The 17207-nt window shown below is 41.8% G+C and overlaps 1 protein-coding gene across 2 annotated transcripts in view; it reads right to left on the minus strand.

Moving 5' to 3' along the window:
• Positions 1-17207, minus strand: part of LOC134867748 (interferon alpha/beta receptor 1a-like) — a 22201-nt gene continuing 4994 nt past the window's right edge. The window contains exons 2-9 of one of the 2 annotated variants that reach the window (XM_063888544.1): positions 16938-17114; positions 11251-11380; positions 8392-8582; positions 6026-6186; positions 3387-3537; positions 2130-2284; positions 1829-1995; positions 1-1458 (exon numbers count right to left, since the gene is read on the minus strand). In XM_063888544.1, the coding sequence (XP_063744614.1) occupies positions 1254-1458; positions 1829-1995; positions 2130-2284; positions 3387-3537; positions 6026-6186; positions 8392-8582; positions 11251-11380; positions 16938-17037 (1260 nt within the window). In that variant the 5' untranslated portion in view covers positions 17038-17114 and the 3' untranslated portion in view covers positions 1-1253. The remainder of the gene's footprint in view (positions 1459-1828; positions 1996-2129; positions 2285-3386; positions 3538-6025; positions 6187-8391; positions 8583-11250; positions 11381-16937; positions 17115-17207) is intronic. The other variant, XM_063888545.1, reaches the window with a different exon arrangement.

A 17207-nucleotide genomic window follows, 5' to 3' on the forward strand; every position in this document is an offset into this window, starting at 1 on the left:
TTTGATTTTGGAGGGGATTTATTTCATTTTCACGATTGTCTATCAACATGGGCTTCACTTTCTTAACATTATGCTTACACACAGTTTCAGGTTACATCAGACAGACTTAAAATTCATGTTGGTTTCACGGACATCACGTTGCATGCAGATCAGTTTGTTTCGTTTCCTCTGAATGACACAGGTACATCTTACCTGTAGCACTGCAGAACCAGGAAAGGGCATTTGTTGTCCTAAAGCATATCAAAGTTATGGAGGTTGTTTAATAAACTGTACACAACATTTATAACTTCTTTCTGTATTTGTGGACACAGATACACATGTAACAGAAAACATACACGGACTGTCTGGATGTGTTCTCTTTCTTAAATCTTAAAAACAAATGTGTGAACAGAGGGTGGAAAGCTGGAATTCTATAAGAATCATAAATGGATTCAGATGCTTGAGTCATAATTACAAGCTTCCTTCACATAGTTCCCACAAACATAAAAACACGTTACTTTAAGGTGAGTCATTCATATTTTATCTGGGTATAAAATCTGGTTACATTTCTTTACTGACTAGACGAAAGTATATAAAATAACTCAACATTTATTTTCTTAAACACAGAAACAAAACCTCTTGCGCTAGTAACTGGGTGGCAAATGTTTCCTTTCATGTGGAGAAATGTGGCCGTTTCTGATAGTGATCAACAAAAAGCAATCCCTTTAAAGAAGAAGGTGTTGGAGACACAATACATGCAGGCCTTCTTTTTAACTGGCAATGACCAGCACTGCCAGGGGGCTGTTGAGCTGTTCTGCATTACTCTACAGCTAAGTGTTATTATTTTGTCATTCGCATTAATGTCCTCATATTTTGTGAGAAGATTCCCTTCAAAGCGTCACACATCCACTGTTATTTTGATCAAAGCTTCCTTATTAGCACATAAGCTACTTATGTTAAGTCCTAAAAGTGATAATACAGTAAGAGAGATATCAAAACGTAATCGCAGCATGAGGGTGGAGACAAAAAATGCACAACATATTCAAATAAGCAGAGAGCAGTCCTTCTGGTTGGTGTCAAAAAGTATCTGAAGATCTGTGAAGAGAGACGTGTCAACAGAGAAAAACACATCTATCACTCATCTTTTGTTTTCTTAGTCTTTCTTTCCTCTCCTTTGATCACAGTGACAGACGGAGAGAAGGCACGCTGCACGTTTCCACAATATCTCTGCTCAGTGCTTTCCTTAAAAGAAGCAGCTTTTTGTGCGCTCGCACTCACACACACATGTCTACGATGCCCTCGTCTGCAATCAGGAGGTGTGTCTTGAGCCCGAGAGCCATGTCGTGCATTTTAACCTGCTGCGAGTCCAGGGGACCCTGAGAGTCCTGACCAGAGTGCTGCTGCCGCAGGTTGGAGCTGCCCCCGGTGGAGTAAACCCCGGAGTCTCCGCTGCCACTGCTGCTGCGACTGTGTTTGCCACTGGAGACATGAACATGGAATCATTCACCACAACGTACATATTGGTATGTGGACACAGTACTTGAAGGTTTGGAATAGCAAAGAGGATAAGGGCCACGTGATTTTAAAAGAATTCTGAGAAAAAGAGTCTGATATTTTTCCCCTCAAAATTAGGATTTTTTTTTTCAGACTGCTGACTTTATTCACAAAATAAGAGTTTTTTTTACTTCTGACTCTCTCAGAAGTAAAAAAAAAAAGGATCACTTTTGGTCAGATTAAAAAAAACAACTAATGGGGATCCTCTTCCTTATGTGTAAATATAAAAGGGTATGGGTTAAGGTATTTCTTTTGAATGCACTAAAACATTGTGTATGATGTATAAATGAAGCACCTGCTGTCTGTCTCCAGGCCCGTTGGCTCGGGTAGGAACTCAGGGGGCGGGTTGTGGATCTCCAGGACCGGGGGAGCTGGACAGACTGTCACCTTATCACACAACAGCTCCGAGTCAGACTCGGTGAGGAGGCGAGGAATGTCCGACCCAGAGGAGTCACAGAGGTACTGGGGGGAGGCCGGAGGAGAGAGAGCAGAGAGGAGATTAACATGAGAATCTGGTGGAAGTGAATACAGAAAGACAGGGTGAATAGATAGAACAGATCTTCACTTGGCCGGGGTGGCGATATGCGGCTGCATACCTGGAAGAGTGCAGGCAGCTGGACGGAGGGGTAAAACGTCGCCTTCAGTTCCTTGAAGCACGCCAAGAAACCGTAGATAAAGAGCAGCATGACCAAGAACCAGATCACCAGGGAAAGCAGGAAGTACCCAAAGACCTCCCACCACGGGATGGATCCTGTTAAAATAATACATCGATGACATCATCTGAGTATATTTGTATTTTCCATCAACAATACACAATCATGGAGACATTCATTGTGTTACCTATGACATAATATTCAGTGTATATATTTTACAGATACACTGGCCAGATTAATGCAGAATCTGAACTATTTCTATTTTTCTGAAACGTTTATTTACTCTCCACACAAGGGGCCTTACATATACCGCGTTTTTTGTTTGATTGTCAATGCAAACGTGCTAATTGTTCAGGCTGCAACCAGGACACTACAACTCTGAGCAGCGCAGAGACAGAACACACAGTCAGACGGAGGAGGATATGACATCAGGAAGTTACTGTCATTTCCATACATATGGTACGGTAAATAAATATAAAACATTTTCTAAAAACGGTTCTATATTTACCGTTCTTCCCTGTCCCTATAAAGCAGGGGTGTCCAAACTAAGGCCCGGGGGCCAAATGCAGCCTGCAGGCCATTTCGAACCGGCCTTCAGCAAATTCTAAAAATATAATGGTATATGGTCCACAAATGAAACTTGTGCTTGTCTTATATTATATTTCTTAAATATATATGTAAACATATATTACACAGTATTCATGTGTTAATAAGCCCATTTTTCAAATGCATTCAGTCAGTTCAAGTTGAAAACATTTTCTAACAAATCTGAGTTGATAAAACAGCACAATAACTTATTTCCATAACAAGCTTGAAATAGACTCTTCATATTTCCCCTTATTATCAGCAATCTGAGGCTCCTGTTTTAAGGAATGAGCTGCCAACAAGGGAAATGAAACCCTACAGAGAGCTGGGATGTAGGCTGTTTTTTTTCTTAAGGCATTTTCCTACATTTGATTGATTTTGCTAATTATAACTTCACTTATGAGGCACTATACGTCACCTCTAGTGTGGGGCACAGCCCTTTGTATATTTTTTTCTGTATGTGGCCCTCTGTGAAAAAAGTTTGGACATCCCTGCTATAAAGAATATATTTTATACATATTCTTCTCTCTTTTCAGCTTTATTGTATGATTATTATTAAGCAAAATGGTCAGCAGGAGAATTTCAATATTGCTGAAGTGTATATGAAGCTCCTACCTTCAGTCTGAATGCAGAGTGGGGGGGTGAAGCTGCTGCTTTTGTTGTAAAAGTCGTAGCGTGACTGGACACTCACACAGTAACAGGTCCAGGCCTTCAGGTGGGACAGTGTCACCACGTTGGTCTTGCTGGTCAGAGTCTGTCTGGCGGCCTGAGGGACAGCAGAGAGGAGACTTGGTTTTGTCCACAGTCACACTGAAAGTGTGTGTCTGTGCCTGGATGTCTGTGATATCTGTGACTGATGTACATATTTTTGAAAAAACTCAAACATTTTTACATGAGACCCAGCTAACAGTCACCCAGTTCTACACACATTCAAATTCAACCCACTAAACCATGCATCCAACAAAATGTCCATTAGAGCCGCTTTATAGATATGGTGCGTAACTGTGACTACAAATGTCTGGACCGATGTTAGTTTTAGTGCTTTGAAACTCTTTGACAGTATGTCAGCAGTTTGTTTTTCTAGAGGCGGTTTAGTCCTGTGAGCCAGCAGCGCTCTTAGAGCAAACAGCATGTACACACAGGGCTACTTCAAAGGTCTGCCATCAGAGTTGGTGTTGGGTCACAGGCTGCCAGCCAAGCCCACAGGAAGTGCTCCGGAATTTGAGAAAATATTCGTAGTGGTCAAAGAGCGGGTACTACTACTTCCGTATCAGCCAGTGACGTCACCTGGCCCAGAAAGCCTTTTCCGATTGACTTACATTGAGAAAGAGATGTCTGTAAATCAATGGATCATTTTTTAAAAACCAAATAAACTACCCAGTATGAAGGTCCTTAAAGTTGTAAAATTCACTAAAAGCTGAATCCAGATTTATTTTCTCTCTCCATTCATTCTGCTGAGCTGAAGCGGGAGATCGGGGGCGGGGCTTAAGGGGAAACTCAACTGTGCATGCTCTATGTCCTTGACAGCCAGGCATGATGGGTAATTTGTGACGTTTTGCTCTCGAGAATCTCAGGTCATTTTGTCTTCATGCGCTAATGCACCGCTCTCATAGGAATGAACGAGGCCCCGCCTCCAATGCTGTATCAGTTATTATACAGCCATGCTGCCGGCACATGGGGAACAGATGTCTGGGTTGAGGCTCCTTACCGTCACTGGCCTACAGTCAGTAGTATTACAATAGTGTAGAAATAAAAGCTTCTTTAGTGATATTTCCACTGGTTGGTTTGGATTTGCCTCCATTTCTCAAACAAACACTTCTGTCTCAGTAAAGCTGTGATGCTAAGTGTAAAGAGTGTGTGGAAGAGAAACTCCCCATGGAGGGAACTTTGGGAATTTCGCCTTTGAGACCATTTACATGCACAAATAAATCACCTCTCATGGGGTGGAGTCCAGATTACTGGATAAGCTGAACTATTTCTATTTTTCTGTTTTACTCATAGGTGTAGTGCCCCGGGGAACACCAGAACAATGCTCTGAGAAAACATATTGTGTATTTACTGTTTACATAAGGGCCCGTATTCATGCAGTTTTATTTGTTTGCGCCACTGTTGTAAATGTACTGCCTATTTTAAGTATGGTTCTGTGCAAACAGGACTCAGCGGCTTCACTCAGAGTAAAAATTAGACAGAACACATGGACACACGGAGGGTGAGGTAACATCGGCGAAGTTACTGTAACATTGAGACAAATAAAGAAATGTCAGAGAAGAAAAAGAAATCCGAAATAATCTGTGTTCCTGCATTTATTGTTCTTCCCTCATCTACACATACACACAAGCTGTTCCAGCTGTGAAACAACAACAGTATATTTCTGATGACTAACGAGCTAACTAGTCGCTCACTTGAGGCTCATAAACAAATGATTAAAAAGAAGAGGTTGTTCCATTACTAACAAATTATTTAAATGTTTTATGGACATGAAACGTTAGTGTAGAATAAGAAATGTTTAATGCCAATGGTATTTGTAAAGTAATGTATAATATACCTATTTAGCTTCATGATGTCTAGTAGAGTCTTGTATACATGAATGTAGCATGTAGAAAAGAAGCTACATGGCCTTAGGGCATACTTAGGGGTAATATATACGCTGTATTCATCTCCATGCAGCACACAACAGATGAAATTCTTTTTCTCGGCTGTTTCCATTTACTGTTGTTTTTTTAAACCCTTCATTGTATGCTGTGACCTTTATCCAAACATTTGAAATTCACCTTGGCTCTGGGTTATTTTTAAGACATAATCACCTGCGTCTTCCTCATCTAACCAGTTTTGTACGTAAGCAGCTTGCCGGAAATCAATGCACCAGGCACATACTCTGTCAAGCAACATTCACTGTCTTGTGGTACAGACAGGAAGCCACTGCTCAGCAGAGAGGGCACGAGGGAAACCAAAAACAGCAACACGGGCTGAACACACAAACAACAACCAAGGCAGGTGCTGGCTGTGAGCATCAGGTCTCACCAGGTGTCTTTGGGGACTGAGTAGAAAATGGGAAGTGTGAGCACAGTTTTTTTCTCTTCTTCTGGTGTAGATCTGTATGGCTGAAACTGTATGAGTTTTTCACTTTGAAGAGCAAAGGGATTCTAAAGCCCACAAGTTGAAGTCTGAGGACATTTGGATTCTAATTATTTTACATATAAATATAATGTGGTTGGGCCAACTGTTTGTCAGAGGGATGTGAGGAGAGCACTTACCTGAGCGTCTGCAGAGCGTTCCCAGTACAGGACCTGGAAATACAGGTCCTCATGATGCTCCTTCATGGAGCTGTTGGTGCTGGTCATAGGGTCGGAGATTAGAATGTCCAGGTTTCTGCCTTCAGGAGAAAGAGCCACTTTGCTCGGAGGACCCAGAGCAGCTAGCAGGAGAGAGGAACGGATACTTCAGGGGCTTTTTATTTGAAAGCTTCGATAGCACTAACATAGAGTTTGATCATAAAGAAACCAGGGTACAGTTTCAGAAGAGAGGATTTGCTGCTTTTCTTTCTCTATAAGAAAAGCAGCAAATACATTTCTATATATAACCTGAATATATCTGGGTTTTGGACTAGGAGTTGTGCTGCTATTTTCACTAACAAAAAGATTTTTCGCGACCAATGTTTGACACGTTAAGCGAAACAATAGCCAGTTTCAGCCGTATTCCTCCTGGATATTATTGCACCTGGTCAGATCAGGCTCATTAAGGACTTTTCCTGTAGTGTTCTGGACTGGATCCAGATAAAGTATTTGACTGGTTGGACAAGAGGGTGCTTAAAAGGTTTGGGTTTCAATGTGATATGCATCGGCGGCTGTGGCTAAGGAAGTGGAGTGGTCAGAATCAGAATCAGGTGATTTGATACCGAGACCCTGAGGTCAACATGTCAAGTGTTCTTTGGCAAGATACTGAGCCCAAATGACTTGATCCAAAGGTGTGTGAGCGTGTGCATTTATATGGGCAGGTGGTACCTTTGATAGCCTTCTAAAGGGCTGTATAAATCCAGTCCTACTATCTTCCAAAATATACTTAAAAGTACAGTTTATGCATCCATCCATCCATCCATCCATCTTCTCCTGCTTTTCCGTCAGGGTCGCGGAGGTAACAGCTCCAGCAGAGAGCCCCAAACTTTCCTTTCCCTGGCCACATCAACCAGCTCTGACTGGGGGATTCCAAGGCGCTCCCAGGCCAGCGAAGAGATATAATCCCTCCACCTGGTCCTAGGTCTACCCCTCGGTCTACCTTTCCGAGAACCAGCACCTTATCGTGGTGTGCCCCGATGAACCTGGGGGCTGTGTTGTCTGGAGCGTTGTGTTCCTCGTAGGGTCTCCCATGGCAAATTGGTCTCAGGTAAGGGGCCAGACTAAGATTGGTTCAAAAGACCTCATGAAAAACACACTTGAAAGCGAGGATACCCGGCCCGGAGGAAGCCCGGGTCCCCTTCTGGAGCCAGGCCCAGAAGGAGGACTCGTCTGCGAGAGTCTGGTGGCCGGGCTTGCCACGGAGCCCGGCCGGGCACAGCCCGAAAAAGCAACGAGGGCAACACCTCCGCTTCCCCGTCCCGCGGGCCCACCACCTACAGGAAACAGCGATGGGGTCGGGTGCGCTGCCAGAAGGGTGGCAGTGCAAGGAGAGGGTCTCGACGGACCAGACTCAGGCGACAGAAGCTGACAGTTTATGCATGTTCCATTATATTCTTGGATAAAATTGTTGTCTACTACACACTGTATATATATATGAACTATATTTGACTTCACTGAGCCCTTCTGCATGTTGCCTCGCTGAACCGACGTGAAATAAGTAGGTCAGTTTGGAGACGTTTGCTTCTCATGTGATCTTGACTGAAGTCTACACTGTGGTTTGATAGTTCAGAGCTTTCCGAACATGTCAGCCACAGCTCCCTGTGGTGGTACACTCTTCTATCCTGTCAGAGCGTCTTCTTTTGTTGTTGATGGTTTGTGATCTGCAGCTGAGATTACGTGCTGCATGGGCTGGAGCATGACTTTAACTGTAGGTAACAGCAGAGGTGGAAGAAGAACTGAACTTACTTAGTTAAGCAAAAGTATCAATGATACAAGGAAATATACTGCATTCTAAACTGTACTTATGTAAAAGGAAAACAGCATAAGCATTGAAAAAGTGCCAAAAGGAAAGATACTTGTTATGCAAAATGGCCATATTAAGCGCCAGGTATTTAGAGAAATGTTTTTAATTTCTGGTTCATTTATGTGTTCATCACTTGAATGTTGCACTTGATAAGGTGGGGTTTATATGAATGAATTGACATACTACTGGGTAGCTTAACCTGTAATAATTTATTATAATGTGTTGATTTAAATATGAAGTAAATGCAAATAAATGTGCTAGCAACTAAATATGTAAAATACATGTAGTGGAGTCAAAAGAACAAAATGTTTTGGTGAAAAGTATAAAGCAGCATAATGTATAAAGCAGAGTACTTGAGTAAATGTAGTTACATTACACCACTGGTATACAGGAGCTCTCTCTCTCTCTATCTCTCACTCTCTCACTCTCACACTCTCTCTCCCGCTCTCTCTCCACTCGCCTTCTTCTCATCCCTTTCTCTCACCATCTTTATCGGGGCAGAAGTCCATCGTGGCCCAATCAGAGACTCTCCCGTTCACACTGGCTTGCACACGGAACCTGAAGATGCCCAGGTAGTACAGTTTCAACTTTGTAAGGTCACATGACCTATGTGACGTCGTCTCACAGCCCGTGTACCAGCTCAGACTCTTTTTCAGATTTCTCAGCTTGTACTTCCTGAAGGGAAGAGACACAAAAAAAATGTAGTGTCATCCTCAACTGAGAGAAACTGATCCTCCTAAACTAAACAGCATTGATTGAAAATAATTGAAGGAAAGGAGAAGGTAGTTAAGGTATTGTGGAAATGCAGAATTCTGTATTTATGTCTAAGACATTGCACAAGAGAAAAACCTATATATTGGAACCCTGTAGGTCATATACACATTTTGGAAATTGCACACACTAATGAATCAACGATAAATTAAACATGATGATCATGCACAGTTTGTACCCACTTTAGTTGTTATGTGGAACTCCACAAGCATGACCAACTGCTGGCTTTACTCCAATGTCTGTATGTTTGCCAGTAGAGGCTTTCAGATGTTTCCTGTGGATAGTGTGGATTCGCCTACATTTTTCAAACACACACTCCAGCCTCAGGTTGTGATGCTTGTGTAAAGAATATTAACCCACTACAGCATAGTTCACTAACAGGCGGACCGCGGTCTGGGTCCGGACCCTGACGCCGACCTATACGGACCCAGACCTATACTCAATACATTAATAAGGTATTTTCATTTTGACAGGACAATTCCATTTTAACTGGCGCCAACAGGGCCAAAGAGACGAGTGAGCGATACAGGGAGATAAACACAAGAAGAAGAGACAAGTCAGCGGGAGACAGAGAGAGAAGATGGAGAGAAGAGTGAGGGGAGAGACAAGTTAGTGGGAGACAGAGAGAGAAGATGGAAAGAGGAGTGAGGGGAGAGACAAGTTAGTGGGAGACAGAGAGAGAAGACGGAGGGAAGAGGGGAGTTAGCGGGAGAGAGAGAGAGAGAGAATACGGAGAGAAGAGTGAGGGGAGAGACGAGTTAGCGGGAGAGAGAAGGCGGAGAGAAGAGTGAGGGGAGAGACGAGTGAGCGGGAGACTGAGAGAGAAGAGGGAGAGAAGAGTGAGGGGAGAGACAAGTTAGTGGGAGACAGAGAGAGAAGACGGAGAGAAGAGTGAGGGGAGAGCCGAATAAGCGGGAGAGAGAAGGCGGAGAGAAGAGTGAGGGGAGAGACGAGTGAGCGGGAGACAGAGAGAGAAGAGGGAGAGAAGAGTGAGGGGAGAGACGAGTTAGCGGGAGAGAGAGACAAGACGGAGAGAAGAGTGAGGGGAGAGACGAGTTAGCGGGAGACAGAAGGCGGAGAGAACAGTGAGGGGAGAGACGAGTTAGCGGGAGAGAGAAGAGTGAGGCAAGAGACGAGTTAGCGGAGAGAAGAGTGAGGGGAGAGACGAGTGAGCGGGAGAGAGAGAGAAGACGAAGAGAAGAGTGAGGGGAGAGACGAGTTAGCGGGAGAGAGAAGGCAGAGAGAAGAGTGAGGGGAGAGACGAGTGAGCGGGAGACAGAGGGAGAAGAGGGAGAGAAGAGTGAGGGGAGAGGCGAGTTAGCGGGAGAGAGAAGGCAGAGAGAAGAGTGATGGAGGAGACGAGTTATCGGGAGAGAGAAGGCAGAGAGAAGAGTGAGGGGAGAGACGAGTGAGCGGGAGACAGAGAGAGAGAGGGAGAGAACAGTGAGGGGAGAGACGAGTTAGCGGGAGAGAGAGAGAGAAGATGGAGAGAAGAGTGAGGGAGGAGACGAGTTAGTGAGAGAGAGAGAGAGAGAGAGAGAGAGAGAGAGAGAAGAGTGAGGGAGGAGACGAGTTAGCGAGAGAGGGAAGGCAGAGAGAAGAGTGACGGAGGAGAAGAGTTATTGGAGACATAAAACATAAGACATAAAGGAAATGATCAGCAGCAAGACAAACCCGTGGAAAGTGGAAAACCTAAAATGAAATGACTTCCCAAAACACACCATCCTTCTTAGATCAAGCGCCCACAGCACAAGCCGCCGCTCAGCCACACACACAGCAGTGTCAGCTGACTCCAACGGAACATTTATAGTCCACATTACTGCTGTCCCCAGATGGTGGGAAACAGTTCAACCTTACTTAGATATTGTTGAAGAGAACCAACATATCATACAAACTCCATAGCTTTTGATTGTTTAAACAGAGGACGTCTTGATTGGCCACAGTGAAAATATTAAAATAAACAATGGTTGAAAAACATTTATTTACTTCTCACACTGGCAGTGATGACATATTGTTGGAAGTCAACCAGGAAGTGAGCATAGCAAGGGGTCCCTCAACAAAAGGCAATCCGGTTTTCCATTGAATTTGAGTTTTACAGGAGATAAAATCTCTGGCAGACACACATTTATCAGTCTGCTCTGATTGGTGAGCTGGCTGGCTCTATTGTGATTGGTCAAATGCTAAGGTACGTGTCGGAAATGTCCCACCCCTTAGCATATCACAGACTATTTGTTGGAGGGCTAGCCAACAGAAGCACCAGTGGTACGTAGTGATGTTGCTATGTTACAGAAGTAAACACAGAAGTAAAATGGAGGCAGGGGAGTGTCGGAGAGAAACTCCCTGTGGAGGGATGAAAGGCATTTTAGCCTTTACACAGCACATGACAGAAGGGAAAACCTCTTTAATCTTCCAGCAGTTTGAGTTATGGCCGGCTAACACTTGAGACATTACTTCAAAAAACCCCTTAATACATAAATCTTATTCACAAAAAACAAAACTCTTCTAAAACTTCTATCTTGGTCCTAAATGTTTATCCAGGGTGAGTTCTGTTCGAGGAGATGATGTAACTTACGCCACATATTGTGTGGTGAAGCTGACGGTGCCGTTATCTGCAGAGCCAAGGTCCCACTCCCAGATCAGGGTGTAGTTGGTGTTCATGGAGTTTATCTTCAAGTTGTGTGGGGGGGGCAGCTGTGCTCCGGCTGAGAGGATAGATAATCAACATTTAAATGATTAAAACATTAATATAACTGCATTTGCAAATGTTATTCCTTATTTATTAGTCTGCTTATTATCATATGGCCCAAACATATTCCATTTATTATCATACACATAGGATGGAGGAAAGCAAGTGAAACAATTATTTGTATCATCAGTTGTTTCAACTCTTTTATTTATGATTATTACAAGTATTTGGGGTTGTATTCCATTGAAAAAAGAATGGAAGTACCCTAACAACCATCGTTAAAACTAACCAATATGTGCGGGAAAGCAAACACAGCTCCGGAAACAATTAAGAGACCACTTCAGCATTATCAGTTTCTCCGCTTTTTTTTCCAGTTGAATGATTTTAAATTGTATTCTATTTTGTACTGACATGACGTGTTGGTATTCAACAGACACTGGAATGGCTGCCAAGTACTGAAGAGATGATTCCTTTTTCCCGGAGCTGTATGACTCGTATGTTTTGCAAAAGAGAACAAGATTTTTGTTTTAAGAAAGGCTACATCATTTCCTTAAACCGCTGGTCACTGTCTTCCCAAACATGGGATTATTGCTTATATGCTATTTATGTCTACAATGAGCACAATGTTCAACTAACATTGAAACGCAAAGCCTGAGATTCCAGTTGATGCAATGACACCAACAGTGGAAATGAGACTGTACCAACTTTCCTGACAGCATGAGATTAAACAACAGGTGTTTCAACATGAGTTTGAAAATATGACGGTGACTTTGTTGTAATAAAGCCAACATTTTACAAGCAGGATGCCAAAACATTAATGCTTAGAATGTACCAGAAACAAAAATAAAGGGGAAGTGTGCTAAATGTGTCTGAGACCTGAGCAAAGACCAACCACAGGAAGTCCAGGCAAAAATTCCGCTCGCAGCAAAGGGACCACAAGAAAGAGGAACAAATAATAATAATTATATATATAGGGACACCTGTGTGCAGAATTGTATTCTTGCGTCTGTACTGAAGATTGAAACACACGCGACCAATAACACATGTAAACTGTGCCACGAATATCTGAGGCCTCCCACAGGACTATACCGGCACTGACTTTGAAAGACCAAAACAGGGAATCTGAGGGAGGACCAGAGGCCGTTTCAGGGAGAAGGGTGGCTTCTCTTAGTGCTCACTGTGCTGTGTCTGCTGTGTGTGCCTAAGCTTCATAGGTCCTCGTGGACTACTAATAAGTCACGAGTTGGCAACTCATGTCCGATAGAATGATAATATATCCGTATTGTGACTAGATATCATGGCAAATGTCACACAGTAAAGTGATGTTACTTTCTGAACTTATTGTTATCGAAGTTATATCATTTGCCAATTAGTCTTTATATTCACATTAACGATGATTATTTATCAAACACCTGTAAATATTTTGTAAAGCAGCAATGGCAAACCCACATTATCAGTGAATCATCGCGGTCGCTGATTTGGTCAAATATAACGTTTGTTTGACTAAATACCTTGATAAAGAATCAAATAGTGGTGTATGTCTTGGACAGAACCATCTCAGGTAGTGTGTAAATAGTTCAGACACTGTGGAGAGCATTATATCAAAAGCCAAATTGTGGATTAGCAAACCCACAGAACTGAGTACAGTCGCCAGCCAGAGTTATAAAGCTATGATACTGTAAAACAAATATGCCATAACAATTGTATACGTGACCTGACACAAAAACTCTACATTTGATAAGAATGAGCACAATTAAGACCCTGTAGGACAATAAGTGCTTGTATCATTAGAAAAACTTCTGGTTAGTAAGAGGAAAGGTTACTAAAAACCCTGCGTGTTAACCTGCAGGGCATTAACATACTGTAAAGATAACGCCTCCCTCGCCCCAGCAAATTCCATAGCACTGAGTAGCATCGGCCCTCAGGTGTTAAAGGAGTGGCACACCATATATGAGTGAAACTGCATCCCACAGTCTGTGATAAATCAGATGACGACGGGGGAGGGGTATATGATTTGGCCATTGTGGCTAAAATCTTCTCAATATCGGTCATCTCATAACCCTATCACAACAGCATGTTTCTACAATTCAATTCACAATATCTTAACAACACTTTTATCACAAAATGGATCCATTGAAGAATGATTAATCATATTGGTGAAGTAATGCCTAGGCTCAGCTTTATTTTGACCAAACAAATGAAAACAGTCCTACTCTATTATTCCTAGCTGACAGGTACAATGATGTCTTTTGCAAGAACTTAGTAGAGCTTTACAAATAACTAAACCGGTTCAATCGCACATACACTTTGAATATCGTATTGGCTCTGATGATTTCTCTGGTTTTTGAACATCAGTTTTGGAATATTACTTTCCGACAATATATTGTTCAAATATAGCATAATAGTAGACTTTTAAATATCTAAAGACTTTAAAGGCTGAATTAAAACAAAAAGACAATAACCGGACTTGACATTTGTCAGCAACAATACAAGTGTAAAAAGCCCACAATACAAGGAGCTGGTTCTCCAGTGGTACTCTTGTCTAAAGAACTTCCTCTGAGCCAAAGGGAAAGGAAAGCTCTACTTAGCCAATAAAACAAACACACATAGGCTAGATCTTATTGCTCCAAATACATGTTTTCTTCAAGGACATGCAGAACTTGACTGGCGATCTTAAAAAACTCCACTCCTTTAAGAAAAGGAACCGAAAGCATTTGGTGAGTCACCCCTCTATCATAGGATTCTGGAAAGGGGAACTAGCTTCCAAACAAGCCAACTCTTTTTAAGGTCACATGTTTCTCTTCACTTTAATAGACCTTTTCAAAAGGTCATACATTTATTTGCATTTACACCTTTTTTGCAATATAATAATAAAAAGGTACAACCACATAGTGTCTAGCATATTTTCATGTTTGCAATTAACATGATCATTTTTATATTTTATAATCCTAATGATACAGGGGAACTAAAAAAAGGATACGCATGTGTGAACGTTGCAGCTCCTCTTACAAGTGTACACTGTATGTCGAAAGGTTATGTTTACTTGCTTTCCCCAAAGTCCGCCTCTATTTATTAAGGCTGTTCCCTCTTAGTCGACCCACCAGAAGTTGAAGAACTTTTCATTCGTCATTATTGGCATGAATACAAATTTTAAAAAAAACTGAATGTTGGCATCTTTGCTTTGTCGCATCTGGCAGAAAACCCGCTCTGACTTTTTTTCTGGAGCTGTGCCTGGTCACTAAGTTATGTTTGTCTGTCAGGAAATCCAAAAGGTGTTTCCTTTTGGGTGTGTGATGGACTGCCCTGTTATTCTGTGCTGAGAAAACAAATGAACAAAATGGAGGAATCATTATCAACATCATTCTTCATCATTTATATTTATAAGCCTCATTATTACAGTGTTATGATGTATTTGATATGTAACACACGTACCACGATGTTATTCATAACGTTCTTTCTATACACTGAAACTACAACTGTTCTGAAGCCGAAAAGAAATACAATTAATCATGATAAAAGTGCGATGACTATCTGACTAATTGATTTAACTGAAGACTATTGGTAGGTAAATCTTAAGTCAAGGGCCGCCCTACTATTAACTTTTTTGATAATCTAAGTGTAAGTAATTAAAAAACTTAAATCATGGCCTTATGAGAGAAACCAGGAGCTGACTATAGCGGAATTGTAGAGGTCAAACATCACAAGCAAAGGGCTTCTCTATGCTTCAGGGCAGGCAGTGTGTGAACAGTGAGAGGGATTGTGTTATTCCACTGCTCCAGATGAAATGACATGCTCGATTTTCCCTTTGCCGCCATTATTTTTTATTTTTTAGATCGAGAATAATTGTTTTTGGGTTGGACTGACTACTGGCATCAACAAATAACTTAATAACAGCATGCCGGGGTACAGTTTGGATGCTGTATTAAACTGCATATTTAATATATGTTGCAACTTTCACATTTCGTTTTACAGTCATGTTGCTTATTACTACCAATGTCGCTATAGAGTACATGAGCACCAAAAAGCAGATTACCATTATCTTTCATCCACCAAAAAAATAAGAGCACATCACTCCAGCTTTACACTGGCTTCCTGTCAAAGAAATGACTTCAAAATACTACTGTTTCTGGTCTTCTGCTACAATATCCATGCAGAACTGACTGGATTTGTTCCCAGAGTCAAAACTAAGGGTAACACTTCACTTGAATGGGTGTTCATAAGACTGACCTAACATTGTCATAACCATGACATGACACCTGTCATAAACATTAATGAATACTTATGACAGTTGTTAAGTGTCATTCGGTAAGTTATGTCAGTTTTGATGCAAGGGTGACACAGTTGTAATGGTTTTGTGACAGCGAGTGTCAAAACTATCCATAGGCCTATATGACGGTTTAATGTCGGGCTAAGATATAAAGCTAAACGTTTTTCTTAAGTTTGACAGTTACGTCTGCTATGACATGTTTATGACCGGTTTAGTTGTCTTGGTTTATGTCAAGTTGTCATAACAAGGACATCCCAAACAATGCCCCCCTTGCAAAACTTACGGAATGATACTTAACAACAACTGTCATAAGTATTCATTCATGTTTATGACAGGTGTCATGTCATGGTTATGACAATGTTATGTCAGTCTTATGAACACCCATTCAAGTAAAGTGTTACCAAACTAAGCATGGAAAAGAGTTCAGCTATTATACACCAAATATAACAACCACTCAGAATCTACCAGAAAACTGCAGGTGTGCTGCAACTCTCTCTTTTTTTAAACCAAGGCTGAAACTGTTTATTTTTACTACTGCCTTTTATTACATCACAACCCTACACGATTAATATCCTACAGTGACTGAACTGCGCGTGCTACGTGTGTTTCCCAGCTGCCCTATTCTATTTCAACAGGTTGTATTTGCATGATCTTGCTTTGTGGGCTATGTGCTGTATAAATAAACCTGCCCTGCCTTTGGAATTTCGAATAGCATATTGTATATGATCCATAACATGTTGATTGATCTAAGATTGTACCCTCTGAGTGAACTTGCTTTTACTGCTCATTTAGCGTAACTGTTGCATTTTAAACCTCTGTTTTTAAACATCTATCATCATTGTTATTGACAGGAAGCACCGACCTGGCATTGCATTGCGATTAAACCCTTTCAATTTCTCTTGGCATTTCGAACAATACATGACTTCAGCCTTGCAACTCTAGCTTCAATTCTAGCATTTATCATCTTGCGGTTGTAAAAGCGTGTGGTATTACTGTGCGACTCGCTAACAGAAATACATTTGCAAAATAATTTCGCTAGACGCCGAAAACAACAGGCTAAGACAAGGCCAAAGTGAGTCTTCCTTCAAACATTTAAACCTGAAATACATAAAGCAACGTTATGAAAAGCTAACAGCTAACGTTAGGCCTGTAACGACAGTTCAGCTAAGTGTGGTCATAACTGTGTTTTAGAGAAATTAACATCTAGCATTAGCCACCACGGCCACTGCCAATGCACTAAATAGCTAACAGGTAACATCTAACCCGTGCGGAATACAAAATGACGAACGTTAAACAGCAAACTGACCTGTGTTGGTCTGGAAGCACCAAAAGAGAAACCAAACGTAGAAAGCTGCAGACATGGTAGATATTTTTCGAGGAATTGACTGTTTTTTACAGGCACTCATTGCCTCGGTCCAGACACTCTCCGCCGCTGGCTGTGCCTTCTGCGACTGACAGCAATTGGACGTCGACTTCCGGTGCCCTTTCAAAGTAATAGCCAAGTCAAAAAATGAAGCATCCATTTTGTGTTATTAGTCTTTACTACTGTATGTTTCTTCTTTAATTAGCAAACAAG

Source organism: Eleginops maclovinus, chromosome 7, assembly GCF_036324505.1.
Source record: "Eleginops maclovinus isolate JMC-PN-2008 ecotype Puerto Natales chromosome 7, JC_Emac_rtc_rv5, whole genome shotgun sequence".
NCBI classification, from domain to species: Eukaryota; Metazoa; Chordata; class Actinopteri; order Perciformes; family Eleginopidae; genus Eleginops; species Eleginops maclovinus.